The sequence below is a fragment of the Epinephelus moara genome, chromosome 17 (assembly GCF_006386435.1).
Source record: "Epinephelus moara isolate mb chromosome 17, YSFRI_EMoa_1.0, whole genome shotgun sequence".
NCBI classification, from domain to species: domain Eukaryota; kingdom Metazoa; phylum Chordata; class Actinopteri; order Perciformes; family Serranidae; genus Epinephelus; species Epinephelus moara.
This window is the reverse complement of record NC_065522.1, coordinates 18,319,235-18,345,225: the sequence shown is the minus strand read 5'-3', so window position 1 is coordinate 18,345,225 and position 25,991 is coordinate 18,319,235. Positions and strand designations below refer to the sequence as shown.

The 25,991-nt window shown below is 42.2% G+C and overlaps 2 protein-coding genes across 2 annotated transcripts; one reads left to right on the top strand and one right to left on the bottom strand.

The window, feature by feature from the left end:
• Nucleotides 1-1,209: 1,209 nt before the first annotated feature.
• Nucleotides 1,210-7,140, top strand: LOC126403987 (Y-box-binding protein 2-A-like). Its single transcript, XM_050066910.1, has 10 exons — nucleotides 1,210-1,404; nucleotides 2,441-2,504; nucleotides 2,590-2,623; nucleotides 2,706-2,795; nucleotides 2,910-3,152; nucleotides 3,400-3,488; nucleotides 3,580-3,781; nucleotides 5,003-5,137; nucleotides 5,240-5,309; nucleotides 6,498-7,140. The coding sequence occupies exons 1-9, from the start codon at nucleotides 1,326-1,328 to the stop codon at nucleotides 5,276-5,278; spliced, it is 975 nt and encodes a 324-aa protein (XP_049922867.1). The 5' UTR covers nucleotides 1,210-1,325; the 3' UTR covers nucleotides 5,279-5,309; nucleotides 6,498-7,140.
• LOC126403982 (solute carrier family 2, facilitated glucose transporter member 4-like) lies at nucleotides 7,035-21,020 on the bottom strand. The gene is made up of 11 exons (XM_050066898.1): nucleotides 20,778-21,020; nucleotides 18,845-18,940; nucleotides 15,945-16,105; nucleotides 14,448-14,572; nucleotides 13,927-14,042; nucleotides 13,594-13,756; nucleotides 12,228-12,415; nucleotides 12,008-12,112; nucleotides 10,036-10,137; nucleotides 9,745-9,948; nucleotides 7,035-9,639 (listed from the first exon to the last, which is right to left on the bottom strand). Exons 1-11 carry the CDS (start codon nucleotides 20,808-20,810, stop codon nucleotides 9,415-9,417), a joined length of 1,518 nt encoding a protein of 505 aa, XP_049922855.1. The 5' UTR covers nucleotides 20,811-21,020; the 3' UTR covers nucleotides 7,035-9,414.
• Between the last annotated feature and the right edge of the window lie 4,971 nt (nucleotides 21,021-25,991).

The following is a 25,991-nucleotide window of genomic DNA, read 5'->3' as shown; positions in this document are numbered from 1 at the left end:
AGAGTTTATGTTTTATGCACAATAATATAACTGTTGAATAACTAAAGATCATATTTAGGTCTTTTGTTCTTAACATTAGATAAGATGCTGCTATATTGTTGAAATTCATTTCTTATGAATATTGAATTTTCCAAAAATAACAAAAAATTGTATGATATACAACATGGTTTCAATCTTATCTTGACTAAAATATAGCCTTACATCAAACATATTATTTCAACATTTACCTTAAGTTTCTTTTTTTTTAGAAAATTTGCTACATCAATCCAAAACATTCTTGCACACAGATTAAAATAAATAAAGGAGAAATCCAGTCCTTTCTCCAGTCCACAGAAATCACAGTTATAATCAATATTCAGCCTGATCCTTTCCAGCAGAAGCTTTACTGGATTAATTCTTTGTAATATCTTGAAAGATACTTCTTTACGCTTGTCATATATATACAGTATTTATCACAACTTTTCTTTCATTCTGAAAACAGTCATCTATCTGTGTCACTCTGCAGTTACACCTCCAAAACACTAGACAGCGATGGTGTTTCTGTTAAGTGCTGTAAAGTTTAGTTGATTCAAAACACACCCAAAACACACATTAAACATGTCTTAATAGAGACAATTTCAAACACAAGTACATAAATCAGCTTCACTATAACTCGCAGCATTCACAGACAAACACTTGTCTTTATCTGGACACATTTTCCCCACAAATACAACATGCTAATGTTTTTAGCACAAGCCTATGGTATTTTACATTGTATAACTTAGCCTGGCAGCTAGTGGACTTTTCCTTTACTCATATGAAGCCAGGATAAATCACACACAAGACTTAAAATGCTATTTTATGCAGGCATTATTGTCTTCACAATTTATTGTTTCTTATCTGTGAAATTAAAGTAAATAAAAGCTTTGTTTCCACTGAGGGAAATGGTTTCAGCTCACAGAAATAGACAGGGGGTCTGCGTCAGGGTGGAAAAGCCTCTGTACCTGCTCACTGTTCAAACTGCTCCTGAAACCTCTCAGCTTTAACATGTGCATCACTGTTAGGTGTGCAAAGTTACCGAAAGGGCCGGATTGGACCCTTTGGCGGCCCAGTTCTGGCCCCCGGGCCGTATGCTTGACACCCCTGACTCTGGATGAAGGGACAGCAACAAGAGTGTTCCTAATATAGTGAGGAGGACTTTATCCAGAGGGAGGCAGTAATGTGACGGTAAGGATGCCAACTGCCGGGAAAGCTCAAAGAAGAAGAAGAAGTAGAAGAAGAAAAGTTTCGGGAAGAGCAGGAGGGAGGGGACTCCGGAGTGAAAGTGTAGTAATCCGACAGCGAGCATGACAGACGCCGAGGCGCAGAGCGCTCCACCATCGGCACCTGTGGAGGACAAGCCACAGCCAGAGAGGAAAATCATAGGTGGGTGTACAAAGAGACTGAGATACAAACCTGTGTGTGTGTGTGTTAACTTTTTCAAGGGCCTTTAAAACTACTAAATTTGACTTGAATTCATGCGCGTTTTATGGATGAGTCAGGGACACAGTTATGTTGCAACATAACATTTAGTCACATTGTTGTCCCATTAAAAATAAGCCTTTTCCGCGTGTGAAACTTGTTTTTTCTCATTTTTCTAATTCAATTAAGGTTTCAATTTGAGCTAAATCGACACATAACAGTCAGTCATTTGTGTTTCGTTTCTTGGAGCCACACGTGTACTGAGTTTTACGCATGGGTTTTGTTGGAATCAATTATTTATAGGCTACTAATGAAGTCAAACCTCTGTTGTGAAATTTAATATTAACATATGTGCTTTTACTGGCAGAAAAAAATAATAATTTAATATGTATTTTAACCTAAAATAGGTCACTAGAACAGGCCTGGTTGTCCTTGCATTTGCGCACATTTATTTAACACCTCACATTGTGTTTTCTGCACCAAAAAGAAAAACAATTGCACATTATGTGTGATTTTTAAGTGTCTGTTAACAGTATGAACACATGACCTAAATCTCCTCTTTATCAGCTGTGGCGCGCGCCAACCCGGACGTGCGCGCGCCCTCCCACAGGTGCAACTGATTTCACTGAGAAGCTGACGTCCCAATTAAATGTGTCGGTGATTTTCAGGGGGAGCCACTCACCTCGTCCTCATGAGGCTGATGGGCTTTTTGTGTGTGTGTGTGTGTGTGTGTGTGTGTGTGTGTGTTTTAATGACCATCCTAAACATGACAAACATGTAGCCTTGTAGTTTTGCACCCTCCCCTCCTCCCCTCCTCGTGACCTAGTCCAGGCCTGGTTTCAAAGTCTTACTGTTAATGATTGACACACAGAACTCCCATTTCTTGTGAGCAAGGCTGCCATTGATACAGGCAAGATAACGGTGTGCTCTTTGAAAGGCTGTATAACAATGCATCTTATGTGAAATGTCACGTTTAACCATGTGATCCCTGTTGTTGCAGCCACCTTGGTTCAAGGCACAGTGAAGTGGTTCAATGTGCGGAATGGATATGGGTTCATAAACAGGTACTGTGTTTCCTCCACATCACTTTGCATTACTTGCATCATAAACTATAAGCCAGGGTTGCTAATTGGGTTTTATTTCTCACAGAAATGATACCAAAGAAGACGTGTTTGTTCATCAGGTGAGTCAAAGGGCGTTGTCATGAATCAGTGTTTTAATCGTTGCTATGGAGCCGTTCTTTGATGTTAAATCTGTCTCCTCAGACTGCTATCAAGAAGAACAATCCTAGGAAATTCCTCCGTAGCGTTGGAGATGGCGAGGTCGTAGAGTTTGACGTGATTGAAGCCGCCAAGGTGAGAATCGGGGAATTCATTTGTAGGGACTGTTTGTTATTTATCACAGGAGAGGAGTTTGCTTGGGTGTGACTTAGTGCCCTCCCGGTCCCGCCCCTTTTTGGTGTCCCACAGGGCTCAGAAGCAGCCAATGTAACCGGTCCAGGCGGTGTTCCAGTCAAAGGCAGCCGCTATGCACCCAACAAACGCCGCTTCCGTCGACGGTTCTTCCCCCGCAGCCCGAGGCCTGATGACGAGGGCAAGCAAGGTGATGGCCAGTCCTCTGCTGTTGAGGGCGAAGGATCTGGAGACAACGAAGGAGGGAGGCCTCAGCAGCGCCGCCGTAGACCCCGAAGACCACGGCAGGAGGGGCAAGATGTAAGCTGAGGCAGAGAGATGGTACAAGGGGAGATGTAGACCTGTAGAGCCCTTTTGATTTAAACACATTAAGAGTGCAAAGCAGGTTTTGTATTAAAGTAAATCTGCAGTAGAACAAGAAGAACTGAATAGTGGTAATTTAGGAGATTTAAATATTTGAAAACCTCAGTGAAGTTTGAAGAGAGTAATGGGATGATGTTTAAATGTGTTAGAACTCGTTTGACATTTTGTCTGCTTGATCTGTCAGGGTGAGGCTGAAGAGCAAAAGAACGGAGTGGCAGAGGGCGGTCAATCGCAGCGACCTCCACAGCGCAGATTCTGGCGCCCGTACCGCAGGTGACGTGACAACTTTGCTTATATTTCATGTTCATTTTCTGCTTCTGAGCCACAGAACTGCAAAGCTGATTTCTTCTCCTGGCATTTACAGACAGTTCCGCCCTCGCCCACCCGCTGATCAGGCTGCAGCCAACCAGCCGGCCGCTCCAGAAGAGGGCCAGGAGCAAGGCGAGGTGAAGCAGACGGAGGCCTCTGAGGGCCCCCAGACCAATGGAGATGCACCTGAGGGCCAGAAACAACGGCGCCCATCTAGACGACGCAGGCAAAGGAACTCGGAGTCCTCTACCTCGAAAGTGAGCTTGATTATCTTGAGAGATGAGTTACTAATGTTAAAGGATAACTTAGGTATTTTTCATCTTTGACACTATTTTCCCATGTTTTTGTGTCAAAGTGATGAATGGGAACAACAATTTTTAAAACTGGTCTAGTGTTTAGCAAGAACGCTGCAGCTGCAAAACAGGCTGCAATGTAACCACTCGCGGCAATTATGCATCGTCAGTTTACGTCCAATAAAAGTGCTTGTTTTTGCCACTGAAAGACTCAGATTGTTGTGTCTGATACCATTATGTAAAGGATCCCTACAGAGATAGACCATTTTTGTTGAAGTGTAAGATTCTTCTTGTTTAACCATAAAAGTCACTATTTGCAGACCCACCAAACTTCCTTTAAAAAAAACAATAATTCTATCATAATAAAACACACTTAATTTTAAGTGGGAAGGAACAAAATAAAACTCAAAAACTGTCATGGTTCATCTTTAGCCATTCCAACAATTCCCAGCTCTCGTTTGGTTGAAATAAACCCTTTATTCACCCTGTTAAATGTGAAAATATGTTGCCTCTATACACAGTAAAATCACTATTTATTTAAAAGGAGTCTGGTGGAATTGGTGGTGGAGATTTTGGGGTGGTTTCTGGTTAAACAAAAAAGTTCTTCCTCTTTAACAAAAAAGTGTGTCTCTGTTTGGATCCTTTCCATAATGTTTTCAAACACTTAACATAACAATCTGAGCCCGTCAGTGGCAAAAACAAGCACTTCTAGTAGATTTCAATTGATGGTGTGTAATTGCCCTTAATGATTACATCACAGCCCATTTTTGCTGCTACTGGCTGCAGCACTCTTGCTCAACACTGGACCAATTTCAAAATTTGTTGGGGTCCAGGAGGTTGAAACATAGCAACATTAACCTTCAATGATGCCCTTTTTTGTTTACACTAGAAACATCAATACTGTCTCTGTGGTCTTCTAAAGTGTATACCACACATTTGCAATTTTCAATTTTGGCTGACGAACCTTACGTTAGGTTGTCCCCTTGCACTCTCACAAAGAAGTATCAATGCAACAGTGTTCCTAGTGGTCACCAATTCAAATTTGGTGGTTAAAAAGTTCAACAAGTCCGCACCCTGACATGCAAATCTGCCAAGCCAGTGCCAGAGCTTGCACCAAATCCTGAAATACATCATTGTTCTTTTGAGAGTAACCGTTTTAAACAATCTTTGCACTACACATTTCAGAATGATACAGAGAAGTCTGCATCAGAGCCCGGTACCCCCCCTCAGACCTCAAAACTAGCTGACCTTAATAAATCTACACCTAAATCGCCAAAGGCACCCTCCAAAACTTCTCCTAAAACGCCCAAATCACCTGAGGTAAGGCGCTACGACTTCTGTTTCTTTACTCATGCCCTTATTGTTCACCAGTGATCACCAGTGTTTGTTGTGTTGACACAAATACTGTCTCTATCCCCACAGCAGGCAGCTGCCACAACAGACCCAGCACCAACAGAGTGACGCTAGTGAGAGGACAGTCTCATGACCCTTGGTAAGAGGTGGGTCAGGCAGGGTGGGAGACATGAGGGTGTAGGGTTGCACTTCTTGTGCCACATTGGCTACCTTTCACAGAGGGCAAGATGACGGACATTAGCGGCTGTTTGGTGACGTTTCAAATGAATTTAAAGGAATACTTCACCCTGCGCTGTGTTAATTACTCACCCTGTGTATGTTAAATTTGTGAAGAAAACTTTTTTGTCTAACATGCCTCCGATGAAAGGAGAATCCAAAAACAGAGTTCTTGATAAATTGCCACAACTACAAAACTATATATCAAAATATCTCTTTACAAACTCCAGGACAACTTGTGCAGTGTAATCCAAGTCGTATTTATCCAGTCAAATGCTCACTACTTCCCAAACAGTCGGTGCTTTATGATGGGAACCTGAAATAGAGGTGAAAATGATCTAAGCTCTCTTCAAAGCCAGACTCCATTGACAAAAACAGCAATTTTAAGTTGCTGAACATGGGAGCTGCTGGTCTACCACTGCCTCAATCAGGTAGTTTGTTTGTGTGATTGTGTGACTGGTGTTTTTAAAGGGTTAGTTTGGATTCCCCAAAGTCACATAATACGACACACAAGCTAATAAACTGAGGCAGCGGTAGAGCAGCAACTCCTGTGCTCAGTGACGTAAAATCACTGTTTTTGTCAATGGAGTCTGGCTTTGAAGAGAGCTTAGATAAGGTTCACCTTTCTTGCAGCTTCCCATCGGAAAAGGCTGTCTGTTTGGGAAGCACTGAGCACACGACTGGATAAATGAGACTTGGATTATACTGCACACGTTGTTTGAGAATTTGTAAACGGCTGTTTTGAATTGCTGCTGTTATACATGGACTCCTTTTTTACTTCAGTAAAAAAGCTCTCATTTTTTGGATTCTTCGTTCGTTTTAATACATTACACAGGCTCAATAATAGTTAAATTATCACAATCATTTCTGAGGGTGAAGTATTTCTTTAAGGTGGAAAGATGGCAAGATATTTATAAGGGGTTCTATGCAGGAAAAGTGAAAGCTGTAACTCCATGAAACTGGATTTTAAATTAATATAATCCTTGTTCCAGGGTCAGCTGTGTCTTTTTGTGTTATTGTCTTTTGTTTCTGTGCTGTCTTTCTCTCTCAATCCCTGCATCTCCCTTGTGTTTTTTTTATCTATTTTTTTTTTTTGCCCTTGTTTTCATAGGTCCTAGGGTTGGAGGACTGGATCTATTTCAGAACACATGCACTGCTCTCCCCTCCCTGCACTCCCCCCATCCTCCAACCCACCCCGTCTCGCTGTCATCCCTCAACGCCCCCCCTCCCCTCCCCTCTCATCTTGTCTTGTGTTGTCCTGTCTAGACACTGACGTTTTGGAGAGGGATGAGGTAGGGAGGAAGAGGATGCAGGTGGTTGGTGGGTGCATTTAGAAATTACAGAAGTACATCTTTATGAAGAAAAATAGGAATGAATGGACAATCTGCTTGGTAGCCCAGTTATTCCAACCCCCCTTTAAAAACTATTTTTCTTTAATTGCCTAGATGGGAAACATCAAGTAGTTAATAGAGGAACCAGCCTTGATTTTTATTTGAATTTCTTTTTTAATTTGGTTGAAGAGGGGAAAACCAAGCAGGTGTGTGAGGTTGGTGGTGCATTATGGGAGTCAGTTTAGTTCTGTTACCACCTCAATCAATTCTTAAAACATACTACTCCCTTCATCTCCTCAGTTGAGGATGGATTGATGAAAAAACTTTTTTTTTGTTTTACTTATTTGTGTGTGCTTTTCTTTGGAGGGGATTATGTGCAATGTCCGTAGTTGAAATGCTAATTAATAAATCCATATATGCAAATCTCAGGGTACACTCCTTATTTCTTGTCTGAAGATGTATGTTTGTGTTTCAAAAATTGAATTATATTTTAAGTAGTAGTTAGAAATTACCAGAAGCCTTCACAGGTGTTTTCAGTAACATTATTTACAGTACTTGGCATCCTTTAGTCACAACATGACCATGGCATCATAATTTACTCTATACAAATTCCAGGTCCCCTCTGAACAACCTCAATACAAATCTTCAGAAGGTAGTGATACACACCGTTAAAGAATATACAGCAAACGGCACACATGACACAAGAACAATGCACAAACATGACGCTTGTGTTATTTAAAAAAAGAAAGAAAATCTAGTCTTTACAGGCAGCCCTTTTGATTGCACGTCTTGCTCTCGTCTAGTCTATCAGGCTTCTGTTAACAGAACGAAACTGGAGTGCATAAAGAATTGAAACTTTTAGACCCTCATACCTTAGTATTCAACACCCAACAACCAAATAACACACACACTATGTACACGTGAAGTACTAAAATAGATTGTTTCTTTAAAAGTAGCATTTCGGCAGGTTGTGCAATATGTTTCTCTTGATCAGAAACACGTCGTGATGGCATTTTGCCTCGGTTTAAGCTGGGAACACACTACATGATTGAAAGCCCAGTTTGGCAGCGAAGACCTTGAGGCTCTCCTCACCAAAAGATTGAAGAGTAACTGGGTAAATCAGTGGGACAGTGGGAACAGTTGGCACATTGTTGTTGGGGCTGGGTGTTTGAAATGTTTCTACACTGATCCAATACCTGAGTGCTGGTACTGATGCCAAAACAGTGTTTCTTTTAATTCTTAAATTTGTAAGAAAACATCTCTCAAATTTAAAAAAAGTTTAACATACTAAGTATTAATAAAGTTGACTAATCTAGAATTGGCAAAATTGTTGTTTTAACCTAAATTTGTCTGATCAAAGAATAGGAAAAAAAGATTTACCGTATGACTCTTGACCAGCTTTCATCACTTGACAAGTTTCAATACATACCATTATGGAATCAGTGGTGTCCCCAAAGGGAGCCAAGGGGGACTGCTCCCTTTTGATATGAGTGCTGCCTCCCGCACTGGCCCTCATTACGTTACTGTTTTAAATAGGCTTTGCAGTGGTAATTTCTTCGGTTAGTACAAAAGTAGTGACATCTTGGGAATCTATCCAACCTAAGGCATCTATTGGTTCCAACCACGTGGGCATTGCTTGTCAAGAAGGGGTCTAATTTATGCTTCAAAGTTAGGCTAAATTTTGGCAAGGCAACAGCTAGCATGGCTATTGACAACGAGGTCCCTTGAATGCTCACCTCAAGATGTCTGAATGAAAATGTTCTGTATGGATACCCAAAAGTCTACCCTATACTTGAGAGGCCTTGTTCCCAGTGAATGTTTTGTTCCTTACAATCAATGTACTCCTTCAAATTAAAGCTGTACATTGTCTTAAGGAAAAGGACAAACAGCCTATTTGAAGAACATGACATTCTAACATGCAGATACGTAACACATTTAAACAGGATTGTTGTGGAGCTTTCTGGGGGCGCCACTGTATGGAAACATTTCAATCAGTACCAAAGAAGTGTTTGTTTCATACCCAGCCCATGTTATTGTACATTATAAAGGGGTTTAGGATTTGAATCTTGTTTCAAACCAGTTAGACTCAATACAATTATGTTTTTTTACGGCTTTCGGACCATGATCCTGTAGTTGGAGCTAAATTGTGAAAATCTGAATGCTGTCGGTTACTTAGTTGGATTTACCCATCTCGAGTGTTCCCAGCTTTCGTACAAAATATGCAAGCATACTTGACTCTACAGCTGTATATCTTGTGTTTTTTACCTCCAAACTCAAAAAACTTTGGATGTCTTTGTAGATAAAGTGCAGGAATTCCAAAGTCTCTCCACCTCCGTTTGTCAGTATTACCACAGTGCATCACCATGGAATAAAATCCTACCACATGGGCAGTCAATGCCTCAACAGTCCAGACATTGTTCTGATGTGCATCTTATTCCTTTAAACTACAGTAGTACCAATAGATTTTAGCCTTTGTGGAGGCTTAATTTGTAACCTCAAATTGCAGTGGTACCAGCAAGGGACAATTCCTTAACACCCAAATTGTCACACACCTTTAACACTGCTTTGGCACCACAATCTATTTGAACACAATTGACCTCAATATACATGTCAGAAAATCTAAGTTTGGAGTCAGGCCCATATACACAGTTCATCCCAAGCTGTACTCAGTCCCATCTCTCTTCAGGCAGGGTATCTTCAGTTGACGCTTTCATCCCCCAAGTAGTCCAGCTCAGTGCTGGGCTTGTCCAAATCCAAGTCCATGTCCATGCCCATCATTCCTCCTGCAGAGTGCTGATGGAAATTTGCTGAGATCTGATCGAAGGTTTTGCCCCGGGTCTCTGGCACCCGGAAGAATGTGAAGATGAGGAAGAATAGGAGGAGTGCTGCGAAGATCAGGAAGACGTATGGCCCACTCAGGTCCTGGAATGATGCGAATAGATCCAGGTTAAAAGATACAAAAAGAAGTAGACCATGGACTTTTGCGTTGGACATCCACAATATCTATTAAAGGTAAGAAGTACTCACAGCAACATATTGGAAGCACATGCCGATGATGAAGTTAGCGGTCCAGTTGGAGAAGCCAGCCACAGCCATGGCAGCCGGCCTTGGACCCTGAGAGAACAGCTCGGCTACGAAGAACCAGGGGATGGGACCTGGACCGATCTCAAAGAAGGCCACGAAGCCAAAGATGGACAGCATGCTGATGTAGCTCATCCATGGAACACTGTCCTGTCAGGTGGGAGGAAAAAGGGTTCAGAGGTTTGTAGAGGCAATACACATAACAGCACAAAATGCTTGCATCTTGAAGAGACTGACCAACAAAGCAAGAGCCATGGTCATGATGACTGCACAGATGCACATCCCACCAAGTCCCAGCATGTGGAGTGTCCGTCGACCCATCCTCTCTATCAGGAAGAGCTGTTAAGAAGAAAACAGGGTATCAGAGAGGTTGTTATCTTCAGTAGGTGTTCAGAGGTAAAATTTACACATTCTACGTTGGTTGCTAAAGTTAGCCATTCACCTTATTTGTACTGAAATGTGATTCTCCTGGTAGCAGCTATGTCAGCTTTGACAGTGGTGCTTTGAGCTAAATGCTGATACTAGCATGGGGTCATCCGTATGTTCCCAGTTTTCGATGTCTCCTGATATAAACTAACATTGTAAGAGATTGGTGAGGGCTAGCTTCACAGTTCAAACTGCAAATAGATCGAAGAGAGATGGACGTTTCAAATGCAGTTTGACTTGTGAAAACCTGCTCGGCCATTGTGGAGATAACAGCGTCTTAAATCAAGAGAACTGTTTTGCCTGCAAATTTAAGGGCGTATGTCTCAAAGAGTATAACATCAGTAGGCTATAAGCTGTAGGTGGGTCATGTCAACATATTGACCCAGGGAAACATACATTTAACATTTGACCTGGGGAAAAACACTGCTGAGAACTTAAAAACTTTGAAAGGTGTCGTTAATGTGTCATATTAAGAGGATATTGAGCTGGGGAACATTGGACCCAGGCAACATACTGTAGATAGCCTACTCTCTCAGATAAGCTAGCTAGTTTTCACTCGTCGGTCATCCCTACCCTGTTCCTGATTAGAATACTACAGGAATAAGTCCTTAACCTGGAAATGAGTTAGCATTTTAGCACTCCCGGTTCCCTCGTCTCAAAGTCAGTGGTTTTTTTGAGTGGGCCATTGGTTAGATACCTGAAATAAAGGTCTCTTCGGTTACACAAGCTGACGAGACTTTTATGTTTTGTTCTATGACATAAACTATGTCAGTAGATACCCCACTTGTAAGTTTTGAGGCTTTTGCGTGTCTAAAAAAAGACAGTTGCTAACAAGTGACTAAATGAGACTACATAACATCACACTGAACACAGCTTTACATGCTCTTGGGAAAGACATGCTACCAAGGTGTAGTTAGTTTATAGCATAACATTACGTCTGGCAATTGAATTTATGCCTCAAAGATTATGAAAGTTGTGTTTGTTTGTGAAGATGATCTTGCTGAACAAAATGTGTAAGTATCATAAACATCTGTTTGCCACAGAGCTTATTTTCTGCAAAAATCCAAAATCCAATGGAAAAATCGCCTTTTGTCGAGGTAACCAGGGCGATGCTAATACCCACGTTGGCCTGCAAATGAACGTCATCCCTGCAGCACTCTATCTGATACTGAGCTGGTGAACAAGGGATCCTGTGAACATAGATACACTCCCTGACAATGCTAACATGCTCACATTTAGCAATTTAGCATGTTTAATGTTTACTGTATTAGCATGCTAACATTTGCTAATGAGCAACACCAAACAGCTCTTAAATTTAAATTAAAAGCTTGAAAGCATGAAAGCATGAAATGTCAGGTGGATCACCAAAATTGCCACAGTTCAACTTTAGGAGGACATGAATGTTTGTACCAAATGTCACGGCAATACATCCAAAACTTGTGAAGATATTTTAACATAGAATGGACCAAAATGGTGGACCGACCAACATGAAAAATTACACTTCCTGACCCATTTAATGACATTGAAACATCTTGACCTGCTAAACCAAATGTGACCTATTTTGATGCAGGAATGTTTGAGCGGCACGTACAAGAAAAAACATGCCCTGTTATCTTATTTGCTCTTTGATAACAGTGTTAAACAGTAATAGAAACACACTTTGTTCCATAGCAGCACTACAATCTGTATCATATTACATACACAAAAGACTGAACATTTAAAATTAAATTCTGTAAGGAAGGTGGAGAGACATCACACAGCAAGATGAAGGTATGTTACTGACCGAGACCACAGTGAAGGCACAGTTCACCACGCCTGCTCCTATGGTTGCGTAGACTGGACTCTGGACTCCTGCCTTCATGAAGATACTGGTGGAGTAGTAGAAAATCTGACCAGAGGGGTAAACAGATTAAGGTTGTGTCAATATTATACTGAACTGATCCTTTTTGGGACTTTATGCAATGATACAAAAATGTAAATGTGATTTTTTCCCCCTGACTTACGGCGTTGATCCCAGACAGCTGCTGGGAGAGCTGCAGCAGGATGGAAATGATGATGGGCTGGCGGTAGAGCGAAGAGCGAAAGAGCTCCAGGATGGACACCTTCCTCTCCATGTCCATCTTTCTCTTCTCCTCCTTCATCTCCGCCAGCAAGTTGCCCACTTCTTGCCTTCCCGTCAACCTCCTCAGGCCTGCACAAAGGAGGAATGCAAGGAGTGAGAACCGAGGTGTGCATGGTACATCAGAATATTCTTATGAAAACCTGTTTGATTTCAGGGCCTAGAGACCCTTGTTCCAGTGCAGTCAGCCCCGTAAATGTTACATAAGGTGACCCAAGAGTACTGTAGTGCAAATAACACAGTACTTTACTCTACTGTAAGTGATTAGATAGTGGAGTGAACCTGTAAACAGTCATTTTGCAGGTCATTCATGACCCCAATGTTAAGACTAAGGGAGTAGTTCACCCCAAAATAATTTTTTTGTCATCTTCAGGTCAGTTAAATGTCCTCTCAGTTTTTAGAACCCAACAAACACACACAGTAAGTTAACTCTTATAGGCTAACTTAGGGTATTTTTTCAACCTGAACCCTATTATCCCATGTTTTTGTGTCTAAGTGACTAATGGGAACAGCAGTTTTTAAATTGGTCCAGTACTGAGCGAGAGAAATGCAGCCACCAGCAGCAAAACAGGCTGCAGTGTAACCATTTGGGGCATATGCACCATCAGTTTATGTCCACTTAAGGTGCTTGTTTTTGCCACTGATAGGCTCAGATTGTCATTAAGTGTCTGACAACATCATGAAAAGGATCCCGACAGAGATAGACCCAGAGAGATCCTTTTGTTTAACCAGAATCAGCCCTGAAGTCGCTATTGCCGACTTTGAATGAAGTGTGTTTTACGATGATAAAATTACTGTTTATTTAAATGGAGTCTGGTGGATTTGGCAACAGCAATTTTGGGGCTGGATCTGGTTTAACAAAAAGGATCTCACTCTTAAACACAAATGTCCATCTCTGTGGGGATGTTTTCCATAACTTGTCAGACACTTTGAATAATAATCTAAGCCTGTCAGCGGCAAAAACAAGCACTTTTAGGGGGCGTAAATTGACAGAGCACAATTGCCCCTTCACATTACATTGCAGCCTGTCAGCAAGTATTGAGCGAGAACGCTACTAGACCAATTTCAAAAATTGTTGTTCCTGTTAGTCACTTAGACATCATAACATGGGAAAATAGGGTCCAGTTTAAAAAATACCAAGGTTACCCTTTTATACACCTGAGCACCTCAGCCTTCTCTCAGAAATTTCAACTTTCAAAACAAGTTAAAGACGTCCTAAAGTCAGTCTGGAACACTGCGGCCCCGCTCACCTCTCTTGGCTTGGTGCTCCTGGCAGCGGACGATGTAGAGGAAGCGGGGACTTTCGGGGCAGAAAGGCAGAAGTGCCATCTGAAATATAGCCGGCACAATGGCTAAACCCAGCAGGACCGGCCACAACTCCTGAACACCCAGCAACGACTCCAGACCGAGGATCTACACAGGGAGAGGACTCAAGTGTGAGGGCATAAGATAATACAAAAACATTTACTGAAAATATTAATATAAAACACTAAACTAAGAGAAACACTTGTTGATATAATGGGACACTGCAGCTGCAGTCCATAGAGGTTTACACCTAACACCATCACAGTGTGCTGTCTTACCTGTGCTATGAGAATACCAGTGACTATAGCCAGTTGGTGCAACGTGCCCAGTGCTCCTCTCAGACTTGTAGGAGCTATTTCACCTATATACATCGGTGTCAAGCCTGACGCCAACCCTGCAGAGAGGAAAAGTTGGATGAGAGACAGAAACTTTGTGTCAAGTGTGAAGACAGCTGCAAGACTCCAGAAAGTCAGATTTAAGACAACATGGACGTCTTTCTTTATGGTCCTAGATAAATAACACCGCTCTTGAAGTTCGGCTAAATTTTAGTTGACGAAATGTTGAAACGTTTTTTTTTATAGGTTACACATTTTGACAGTTGGATAATGTAATAATCACTTAAGGCCTACAACAATAATAAATTAAAATTAAAATTAAAATCTTCAGTAGCTGTCATGTAGCCTAATTTTTGGTCAAAGCCACAGGGAGCCATTGGAGAGGGGCTAAAGAGCTGCATGCCTACCCCTGCTCTAAAATAAATACATCAGTAAAAGAAAGAACGGATCAGTGGACCGCTCACCGCAGTAGGCACCAATGACAAAGCGCCCGAGGATCAGCATTTCGAAGGAGCGGCAGAGCTTAGACAACCCCATCAGGCTTCCACCAATGAAGGCCAACATGTTGTTTATGAGCATGGCTTTCCTCCTGGAGAAAAAACACACAGACAAATTCTCAAATGTCACATGTTGTCACTTCGAAACTCATTTAATACAGTCTAAATTTGAGCTCGGGAGAGGTGCCACATTTGTAACAAAAGTCTTAATTTGAAAACGCAATCATAAAATCACCTACAGCACAGTGGGTCAATATGTCTGTCCAAAAATTGACATATAGAACACTGAAAACATACGGTTTAACATTTGACTAGTGAACATTATACAGTAGATTTGGTTATAGTCTGTGTTGCAGTTTGATTTACAGATAGTATATTGCTATAGCTGAAGTAGGAGACGCCTTTGAGCCTCCAGAGGGCAGTGTCATACAAAAACAATGAAGGCTTCAGTTAGTCACTTAACACTGAAATTGGGAGTTGTTCTTAAATAACCTTAAATAAACTTAAATATGACACAGTTACCAACCACAACCATTGTGTTCTGGCATTATTACATTTTATTTAAAGCTATTTTCCGAGCATGATCATTAAAAGTCATGCTAAAAGGTTGTGTTTCCCACTTATCAAGCTATTTTAAAGACATGTTAAGATGCTCAGCTTTGAATAACAATTTGGATTTATGTCTTTTTTCCCAAAAAAAAAAAAGTTAAATTCCCCTTGCTCAAAATTTTATTTCATCCTTATTGATCTCCTACTTCACTGTAAGGTCTAATCTCAGTGTGTGTGCATTCGAGCAGCCTTCTGCAGATACGTTATTCTGCTTCCCACCCATCAAACAATGACTCCTCTGTCTGTCAGAAACTAATTCTGTCACCGGCGTCTTACATCTAAATAACTTTGACCTCAGAGGTCACCAGCAGCTCCCACCGCCACTCCAGTGTCCGCTGCTTTTTTTAGGAGGACCTTGTCCTGAGTGCACCCAAGCTGAACACTACCACCCCTCCTGTCCCCCATTCCTCCACTTATCCCTCCTGACCCAGTGCTGCTAGCTCCGTTAAGATCCCCTTTCAGTCAGTGGAAGCTGCAGGCTGCAGTCCAGTTTGCATCCCAGTTCAGGTTACAGAGGGAAACTGGGTCGACGAGGAACATCCTGGGCAGAGTTTGCCCTCCGTGACGAGAGAGTGGCTGCGGGATCCATGTTGGATCCATGCAGAGGTGGAAAGGAGACACGGATGTGTCATGACTCACAGAGTTGGCCACTGACTTTACAATTTACCCGATTGTCCAAGCGGACAGCAGCATGGATTAAGTACGAGTTTTATAATTCAGTTAAAACTTAACAGCAAGTAAATCAGTTGTAGCCTGAAGCATATAAGATGTTTACACATGTTTTAAGACACAGGCAACATATGAACTCCCACTTCAGTTCATAAATAAGGCGTGGCCTCCTGTGTGTTTCCCTACCTGCCCAGCCACTCGGAGACGAAGCCCACGCAGAAGGACGACAGCATGCCACCAATGGAGAAGATGGCCACTGACAGCGACCAGAGGGTGGTGAGGGTCCCTGAGGGGATGGGCTCGCCATGCCGGTGCACCCATGTAGCATTATAGTCCTCTTCAATGATCTGCACAGAGGGAGTGAAACAGGAACAGAGGAAGATACATAAGAAATAAGGTTGGGTGTTAAGTTTGTGTTTGTCACAGTTAAGAACGGTAACCTCTTTAGAGAATTAGAGTCTTGCATTTAACACATTTGATTTACACCAACCTGGATATCAAGTCTAAATACCTTTTGTCACCAACCAAAATGTGTCAGTAGCACAGTCTTTAAATATGTCAAATTTTTAGCTTGGATTTCGTAAAAACATGCTCATAATTCTCAAATAAGTGTACTGAAAAAATATTATTTGTATCAAACTACAGGTATTGTATGGACCGCTGCTATTATTGATTTTAAAATGATACCCAGCCCCATCCACACTTAGTAGTTGACCAGTGGCAGGATTTTACTATTGGCTCCTGAGCTGGACTAAATTAAATGGTATGTTTTGTATATTTTTTAACCTGGACCCTTTGTTCCCATGTTTTTCTGTCTATGTGACTAATGGGAACAAAAATGTTTAAACTGGTCCAGTGTTGAGCGAGAGGCAGCAATGTAACCACCCTGGGCATATTTGCACTGTCACTTTACGTCCACTAAAAGGGTTAGACATTTGCCACTGACAGGCTCAGATTATTAATATTAGAAGTGTCTGACAACATCATGGAAAGGTTTTCTTTAGAGACAGATCTTTTTGTTAGAGAGTAAAATCATTTTTGTTTCCACCAGAAACAGCCACAAAATTGCTTCCGCTAACGGCCAGACTCCATTTAAAAAAACAGTAATTTTATCATTGTTAAACACACTTCATTTAAAGTCGGCAGGAACAAAAAAATCTCACAAAAGCAGGCTTGGTTTATATGTCCACTGTTCCAACAATCACCAACTCTGGTTTTGTTAAAACAAACACATAATTCACTCAGTTAGATGTGGAAAATATTCTGGCTGTATGCACACAAAATTACTGTTTATTTAAATTAAGTCTGGTGGAGTTTGCGATGGCGACTTTGGGGCTGGTTCTGGTTAAACAAAAAGGATCTTACTCCTGAGATCCTTTCCATAACATTGTCAGACAGTGAGAATAATAATCTGAGCCTGTCAGTTGCAAAAACAAGCAAATTTAGTGGATGCAATTGACAGTGCAAACATGCTCCAACTGGTTACATTGCTGCTACTGGCTGCAGCTCTCTCTCAATACTGGACCAATATAAAAAAAGTTTTGTCCCCATGAGTCACTTTGACACAAAAGCATGGACATATAGGGTCCAGGTTGAAAAATACAGATTAATATAAATGTAAAGGGGTCATCAACACAGCAAAGTTAAAACAAAATGGAGGATGCACGGTGCAGAAATGCTTTAGCAGTGTCGCCACACAGCAAGCGGGTTCCTGGTTCAAACCCTGGGGTGGGGGAGCCCTTCTGTGTTTGAGTTTGCATATTCTCCCCATGGTACTCCGGCTTCCTCCCACAGTCCAAAGACATGCAGGTTAATTGGTGACTCTAAATTGTCCATAGGTTAATTGGTGACTCTAAATTGTCCATAGATGTGAATGTAAGCGTGATTGTCTGTCTCTATGTGTCAGCCCTGTGATAGTCTGGTGACCTGTCCAGGGTGAACCCTGCCTCTCGCCCAGTGTCAGCTGGGGTAGGCTCCAGCGTCCTCCCCGCGACCCCCAACAGGATAAGTGGTTACAGAACAGGAGAAATTTATTCTGTATACTAAAAACCAACACTCAGAAGCCTCTTTCCAAAATGGCTCTATTGTAACCACCAACAACCTGTCACACAATGTGCACACATAAAGACACAGCAGCTCAGCTTCTATTCTGGTTTTAGTGCCTCTGTGAAACTACGTCAGCTGCGTGGTGTTTGCAGTTCAGGGTCAAGATGACCTGCATTCATCATCAGGTGCCTGAGTACCAGCAGCCAAGTGCAAGTCTCCTGATTTGGCTTCAGTTCCACTGTGTCCATTCATCTCCGTGACTGTCTGTGAGTGTGTTACTGATGTCAAACAACAGTATATTGTTCAGTGTTATGTGACATGTTATTTTATGGATTAAGTGGAGGTGTTTATTGACTTGTATAACCAGGCCTGACAGTACACACACTATGGGCAGTCGTAAATAATGCATTTCTCACATTCAGTACCCAAGCGTGCCTTCATACTGGAACACCAGATGTGGCTGCAATATGAGCAGTGACATATGGACAGAGCAAGTCAGGTTTTCAAAAGTCATGTGCCTCCATCTATATATATATACAGAGTTTTTATTTGAAGGCTTCATGAGTACTGTATCACCATTTGGCGTCTGAATGTGACAGTAAATGAATCACACAACGGTGCCCTTTCCTCAGAAAGCAGACAGAAATACCCTCTCTTCCCCGTCACACCGGAGACACGTGTTGGCATTGCTGTGTTTCCATAAACACCACGGAGATGCCCAACAAACTGTCTCTTCGCTCTCCTGCCTCCTCTCTTTTTATATAAAGAAGTGCTCACCTGACTCTCTTGCATCTATCTGCTTTGCATCATGTGCCTCCTGCAAGTATATTTTCTAAACACCATCAGCACCGTGTGAGGAAGATGTTGTGGCGTCAAACACAGCACGGTGTAAAAGCAGGATAATATAAGCAGCAGCTTAGCCGTGGCTTGGGTTAATGTCACTGTGTTTACCTCCCACATCTTGCATCAGCATTTCTTTTACCACACCTCTTTTCATGGAGTTTTATTGGCTAGTTTTGCTCATTATCCTTCATTTTTACCTTCTGAGGTGCATTGATGACGCCGATGTTGTATCCAAACTCCAGAGATCCGAGGACAGCAGTGAAGACTGAGAGAGCAAAGGTTCCAGTCACCGTCTGGAACACAAACACAGAGAAACACATGTAAAAACACACATTTTCAGAGCAGTGAGTGTAAAGATAAGATAATAATGGCGAATAATAGGAGAGCTTAAGTGGATAAGAGGGATTAGTTTCAGCAATGCAGCCCAACTCCCTCCAACATTAACTGCTATATATACATCAGCTACTATATATAACTGTGATCCCGATGAGAGACAATTTCTTCGGCGCTGTCCATGACTTCACAGGCTACTTTACTGTTGACACCTGAACTTTAACTTCCCTCCAGTTCCCCATCAGGCTTCAGGCAGCTGCCTCCACGGTGACAGACAAGACGACCTTGGGGTGATGAGGGCTTCCCCTCCTGCAACGTGTGTCTCTCTTAGAGCCACTTTGTTAACTGGCAGATCAGTTACCAAGCAGCTCAAGCTGAAGATGTAACTATATAACACAAAAACATGGTTTTCAGAGGGCTTATGAGGCCTTTAAAGACCTGCCGGATAAACAGAACAAAACACACCCACCCTGGTTTCCTGTAAAGATGACATTTTGGTGATGTGGGCCTCCGTGTAATGACAACATGATGTGACATTAAACTATAATTTGGGAAAAACTGATCTTTATTTTGCACTGTATTATATTCAGCTCTATATTATTCTATGGATTATTCAACAAAGTTTGTGGTGCGTCTGTAACACTTGACCTTGCTGTGTTGAGTCTCTAGATAAGTGCTGTTTAGCATTCATGAACCAAAACAGAAAGGTGTGTGTGCATGTGTGTGTGTGCATGTGCCCTTGCAACAGAAAAAGGTAAAACATCAGAAGCAGCCAGTTATGCTCTGTTACACTTCATGTTAACTGAATTTCATTAAAAATCACGCACAGTTATTCATTTACTTTTCACATATCATGAATAAATCAGATTCCACAGAGCTCATAAAGTGTGTTTGCATTTCGCTTTGTTTCAGTTTCCACACTTACTTGATTTATTTTACGCTGAAGTCAAAACACCTGAGCTAACAGAGGTTCCCACATCCCTGCAACATCAACCTGTCCTGTCACAGGTGGTGTTCACACAGACTTCTTGTCTACACATAACAGTCCACTCTCTCTTGTTCCAAGCTTACAGGGAGATTAGACTGTCCAGAATCACAGGAGTGACACTTAAAACTGATTCATACACCCACCTGACCTAAAAATCCTTTCTGGGAAAGAGCTGCAGGGAGCTTACAACCCAGGCATTGTTTATGCCAGCGGTGAGAAGAAACCAGTCAAACTAGGTGGCCAATAACAAACCCACAGCACTGAGCTCCGACCTGTAAACTCAGATATTTTGCTGGTGAAGGTCACTGCTCATGACTAAATAAGGGCCAGAGCTCGTTCAGATCAGGGCTGAAACTGACGCGTTTATTGCAGTTAGTTGGTTGCTGCAAAGAACATTATTATTCTCAATTGTTCATTACTTTAGATTCTGTGAAAAGGACAATATGGGCCATTGCTTTGCATATTTTCAACGAATATGCTACATGGCATATTTTAGAGCTGGGAGAAATTAGAAGAATCTTATCTAATGTAATCTAATTTTCGGTTTTTAATTTTTTGCACGACCAATCAGCGAGTTTGATGTTGTTTTAGGGATTATACTAAGCAAACTGCACTTCGGCAAAAGAGGTGTAGTGGAATTTCTCTCACAGCGTTTGTGCATGACGGAGATAAACCGTGCGTAAAATCTCTCCAATTAAAATTACGCACCGGATAGTGAAGAGCGCACAGAACACAAGACGGCTTTTTGTGACTAAAAAAAGCCCAGCCACACTTATGAGTTGTGAAAATCTCTAAAGGAGAAAAATTACCTCCCCTCCGAGTTGCTGAAACCCGGCCGGCATGACTTTGGCAGCTCCAGGCGCCCAGTAGCAGTCGGTGACAGATGCGTCTGGTGCCAACTGGAGACACGTGAAACTCCCCCGAAAGGACAACAAGTCCCGACTTAGACCTCTCGCACAAAACACGGACAGAAAAGTACAATCCAAAAGGAGAAGCCCGAAGTAGTCAGTCTGGTGCGTCCTGTCCTGCAGGGTGTCTTCTCTTCTTTGAACCCTGTGTTGTGTCCGTCCAGCTGGGATAGAGTGACACCCGCACACCCACGTGCACGCCTATCGAGAGGGTGGAGGCGGGGGGCTGCAGTGAGTTGATCTTGAGGTCCTGCAGCAGAGGTCAAGACGCAAGCAGGAAGCTCTTTTGACCTTAACAACGATTGGCTGACAGGGGACCGTGATGTGCAACAGACAACTGGGGTGTTCTCACAGACAAGGGGGTCTGGTTTTTATTATGGCGCGCAGGACATGAAGGGAAGTGAGAGAGAGAGAGCTGTGATTACATTTTAAGATTCCTGTTTAAATCAACATCAATTTGTCTCTGGAGCACATGAGCCAGAGTTTTGCTGAGAGCCAAATTTGGTCTTAAAGGGTGACATTTATGAGCCCTGTTGCATAATGTCCATTAGCAGTGCCGGACCTGGCACAGCCAATGCCCTGGGCAAGCTTCCCCAGGTGGCCCCACCCATAAAACTACAACAAAATGTAAATGACATCAAGACGCACGCTGAGCAGAAGAACTAACCAATCAGTGAACAATAATCCAGTAACAACCAAGAAATAAAAACCAAGACTTTCTGACAGTGAAGATCCCTCACTGATGACTAGATGGAAAAAAGGTGGTACCCCTACTACAGACTGACCTTTACATCTTTGGACCATTTTCCCCTTATGTCTTTTTTTGGTAGGGGGTAGGGGCGTCTCATAGGACGATCTGCCACTGTCTAATGGTCTTTAAAAGAATTATAAAGTCTCCAGTGCATAAAAGAGAACCGCTCACACAATAATGTGCATCCAACTCTTTCATTTTATCATGAGGTGCAACGTTTGCGATACAATATTGAATAATCTCATTTTTCAATCTATAAATCTGTGACGCATCATCTACAGCATAGACATAAAATAACGGCTCTGCGCAGGTGTTGGACCTCAGACGAACTCAAATCCAACACCAGCTATGACTCAACATTTCTCGTGAACAGCAGAGAGGGGCTCGTCTTTGACGCCCTGGCTGCCATTGTCTGTCCTCCCGACAGCTATAAATCCCCTTCTATTTCAGATCACATGCCAAAGGGGTCACACACCACGGTTCAGCCCGTTCCACAAGCCCTCCCCTCTCTGTTGCACACAACAAAGCTTAATCCTCCTCCAGCGGGCAACAGGTGGACCCTAAATTTGGGCTGTGCCACCTGAGTTAGCGGCGTAGGTGTGGTTAGGGAAAGTTTGGCAATGGAGTGACAGTGTGTCTGAGGCGGGGATTAGGGGGTGTGTTGTGGGAGGGCTGCACAGGGCGGGAAAAGCACATATCTGCCAAAGAGCTCAGTGGAAAAATATGTGCTCCAGATCTCTCAATCAAACGATTCAAGCCCACCTCCTGCAGACACACCTCCATATCATGCCACTCTCTCCTTGGACCTTGCCGCCTGTGCCTTTTCCTGCCCTCATACGAACATTGAGAAAGAGAAGAACCTGACACCCCCCATCCAAAGCCAGGGGCCCCAAGCATGTGTGTGTGACTCTGACTAAATGTAGAGAAACTCAACACCATCAGAACAGTGCTGGAGAGCCCCACCAATATAGTTTAAGGGCTCATGTGCACAACTTGGGGCAGACAGAGATGACAGTTTCCAAAAAGTATCACATGAATTCATACAGAGAGAGCCAAGAGAGTGACAGAACTACGAGTACTGACTGAGAAACAACCGTGCTCCATGTGGTCAATATTTTTAACCCAGAATCACCTGTCACTACTGTTTCACACAAAATGTCACCTGTGTTGTCCCCAAACTGGAGACGCCAGCCAGCGTGTGCTTTACTGTTATCTGAAACAAAAAGTCACACCACCTCACAGACGCACACACACCATGTGACCGCCCTCTGTTACTCACCCAGCTGATGTAGAGAAACAGCGCCTGTAAATACTGCTCCTCCGTGCGTGTGTTTGTGGTCGGTGGGGTCAGCTGGTTCAAAGTCATGTTACAGTAAAGCCCCCTAATGGATGGCAGGTGGTGCGCTGTTTGTTAGTGTGTGACACTGACAGCCAATAACATTTGCACCAAATTGCATGTGTGTCCAGTCATTTGCTCTGAGAAAAACTGTGAATTAAAGGGGAAGTATGCCAGTTTTTAAAAGTCATACATGTTATTTCTATGGTCTAAGACAGTTAAAAAAATAATTGTGAACATGAGCAACTCTCGCTCAAATCCAGAAACTAGAGCGCTTAAACTTAAAATTTGTGGTGCCATCAAGTATAATGTGGCATTCAAGTTGGCATTGTTTGGGTTGTCTTGATTATGACAACTTGACATTAATTAAAGTGACATTACCAGAAGTTGTCTTTGTCATGACAAGTTGATATTAAATTTGTTTGGGATGTCCTTATAATGACAACTTGACATTAACCAGGATGACATTACCAGAAGATGTCTTTGTCATAGCAGTAATAATCATTATGTCAACTTGTCATAAACACAAAAAAGATGCATTTCTTGTTAATGTCAAGTTGTCATGACAAAGACAACTTCTGGTAATGTCACTTTGATTAATGTCAAGTTGTCATAATCAAGACAACCCAAACAATGTCAACTTGTCATTACAAAAACCGAATGACACTTAATGACAGCAGTCATAAATGTTTATGACATGTACATAATGTTCATGACAGGTCCATGACCGTGTCATGTCATAGTTATGACAGTGTCATGTCACTCTTATGTAGATACCTTCAAGTAAAGTGTTACTGAAATAACTTATTGGAGTGTGTAATTTAGGCATGTTTAGGTTAATTTACCATGTTCAAATATCTCAGACACAAATGTTAGTGATGGGTTATTGTATAGATTCCATGTACTGTGGACACTATTGGAAAACTGTACAATTAACATCTCACTATTTGCCAGAGTAGGAGAGTAGTATTGTATATCGGGCCAGGCATATGATGATATATAAACATTCACATATGGAAACACACACCCACTCTAACAATTTACAGCGATGCCTCATACCTTTATACCTTTTTATTCAAAGTTTTTATTTCTAGGATTTTATAAAGTTGGCAAGCTTGAGTACTGATATACCAATGTGCTTGGTTAAGAATTGAAAGGGTGGTTATAATGCACTCATAGTCACTCTGTGTTATACTGCACTGCATATCAGAGGAAGTCAGGTTGAAACCACAGAGGAACGATGTCAGGATTACACATAAACAAATTCTTCTGCTTTGTGAGACCCAGTCTCTGACAGATAAAACCTTTTAGCTTCCTTTGTGAAACTCATAGCCAGTGAAAGTTAACTGCACTCCCGAGGGCCCTGACTCTCTTGCAAGGCCGTGAACAGGAAACCAAAGCGGTTAATGTCAGCCGGTTTCTGAACTGATCGCTTTTGAAAAATAAAGAAGCTCAAATTTAGGTGATACATTATGACAAATCCAAATTCAAAATCAGATTTGCCCAATTTAAGGGCTTCTAAAACCTATCCAGGCCAGCTCAACTACTGACAACTTTCCTTTAATCCTTATAATTTTTGGATTTTAACGTCTTTCTTTGATTTAAATCAATTTTTACCCTTTTCTATGTTATTTGTATCTGAAAGAAAGGCCTTTATTGAAATTTATTAAAATTCTGGAAATAGTGAGAGATAGCGTCACACTTACCCAGACCCTAAAGTGACACCTTCATAATGTTTGTTTGTACAACCAACAATTCACACTTCAACATAAAAACCTTAGTTGAGACTTGAAGGTTATGACTTAAGACTTGCTTGCGACTTGCGCGTGTGTGACTTACTGCCACCTCTGTTGCATCGGGTCCTTCACACGATCAGGCCAGTGGCAGTGTCAAATACAAGGGCCCTCTTCTTCCCCTCTCCCCTTCCTGTAGCTGATAGTCGATAATCTCAGGGCTCGTATGTTACCTTTAGGTCAGGGACGAGGAAACTCTGTGTCGGAAATTTACTGTACTTTAAAATAAAGTGCATTTTTTTTACAAACTTACCACATTTCAGAGTCACCTGTGGTCCGTTCAGAATGGACTTGCGACCCACTTTTGGACCGCGAGCCACCAGTTAGGAACCGCTGTTCTAAGTTATGCTTCTGAGAGCGACCTGTTTTAAAGTCCTACCTGTCAGAAATAAAAGACGCCACCACACTTCACGGTATGAACATTATCTGATTTTCGCAAAGTTCAAAAAGAGCAGTAGATGTGCATTCAGTACCATTTTATTAGAGATTAATCCAAACAAGTATCTTTATTACAATGAATATTTAAAAAGATAGTAATATCATTCAGTGGACTGTAGGAGAAGAGAAATTCAAAATGAATTTAAAAAGGAAGGGTGCTTGCTGCGAGGACACACTGAGCTGAACCCTACTGAGGACAAGCCACACATGCACAAGACACAGTACCACTATAAGGAGTAGATTGACTGACAGATCAGGACTGTGTCCCTGTGGCCATGGTAACCACTGGACAGGATTCAAAACACTTACACTCATGCAGAATCTTTCCCTGCCTCATATCAGATTAGTTCAACATTCTGCTGCAACATCGTGCAGATTCTCCTCTCCTTCTCTGCCCTGGTCCTGTTCTGTTACACCTCACCATTGTATCTATTAACAGTGTGCCACTGGGATCAAGTTCATAGTGGACTTCCTAGCACCATCAGCACTTTCACTCAAAGGTCGAACGGCCACCTAACCCCAAAGTGGCACTAATTACTGCTACGCATCCAAAGAGACAGATGAGAACCAACATTCAGTGCGTACTCTTTGGATATGACTCTTGCCAGGTCAGGACAACACGCCAGCAGCATAGCACAAGTGACCCAACGCGGCTGCGGCACCTCAGAGAGGTCCTGCTCAGAGTTTCTCTGCAGCTCTGTCCCCAGTGGTGTAGAAGTTTATCTAATCAGCACAGGGACATTTGAAGGGTGACGGGAGGCGACATCATCCAACCTGTAGGAGCAGATTACGAAATC

Coding starts and splice junctions, on each gene's coding strand:
- LOC126403987 (XM_050066910.1), top strand. CDS start 1,326: ATGACAGACGCCGAGGCGCAGAGCGCTCCACCATCGGCACCTGTGGAG. Junction 3,153..3,399: donor CACGGCAGGAGGGGCAAGAT/GTAAGCTGAGGC, acceptor TTGATCTGTCAG/GGTGAGGCTGAAGAGCAAAA. Junction 3,782..5,002: donor CGGAGTCCTCTACCTCGAAA/GTGAGCTTGATT, acceptor TACACATTTCAG/AATGATACAGAGAAGTCTGC.
- LOC126403982 (XM_050066898.1), bottom strand. CDS start 20,810: ATGCCGGCCGGGTTTCAGCAACTCGGAGGGGAG. Junction 16,106..18,844: donor TCATCAATGCACCTCAGAAG/GTAAAAATGAAG, acceptor CCCTCTGTGCAG/ATCATTGAAGAGGACTATAA. Junction 14,573..15,944: donor GTCTCCGAGTGGCTGGGCAG/GTAGGGAAACAC, acceptor TTTTTTCTCCAG/GAGGAAAGCCATGCTCATAA.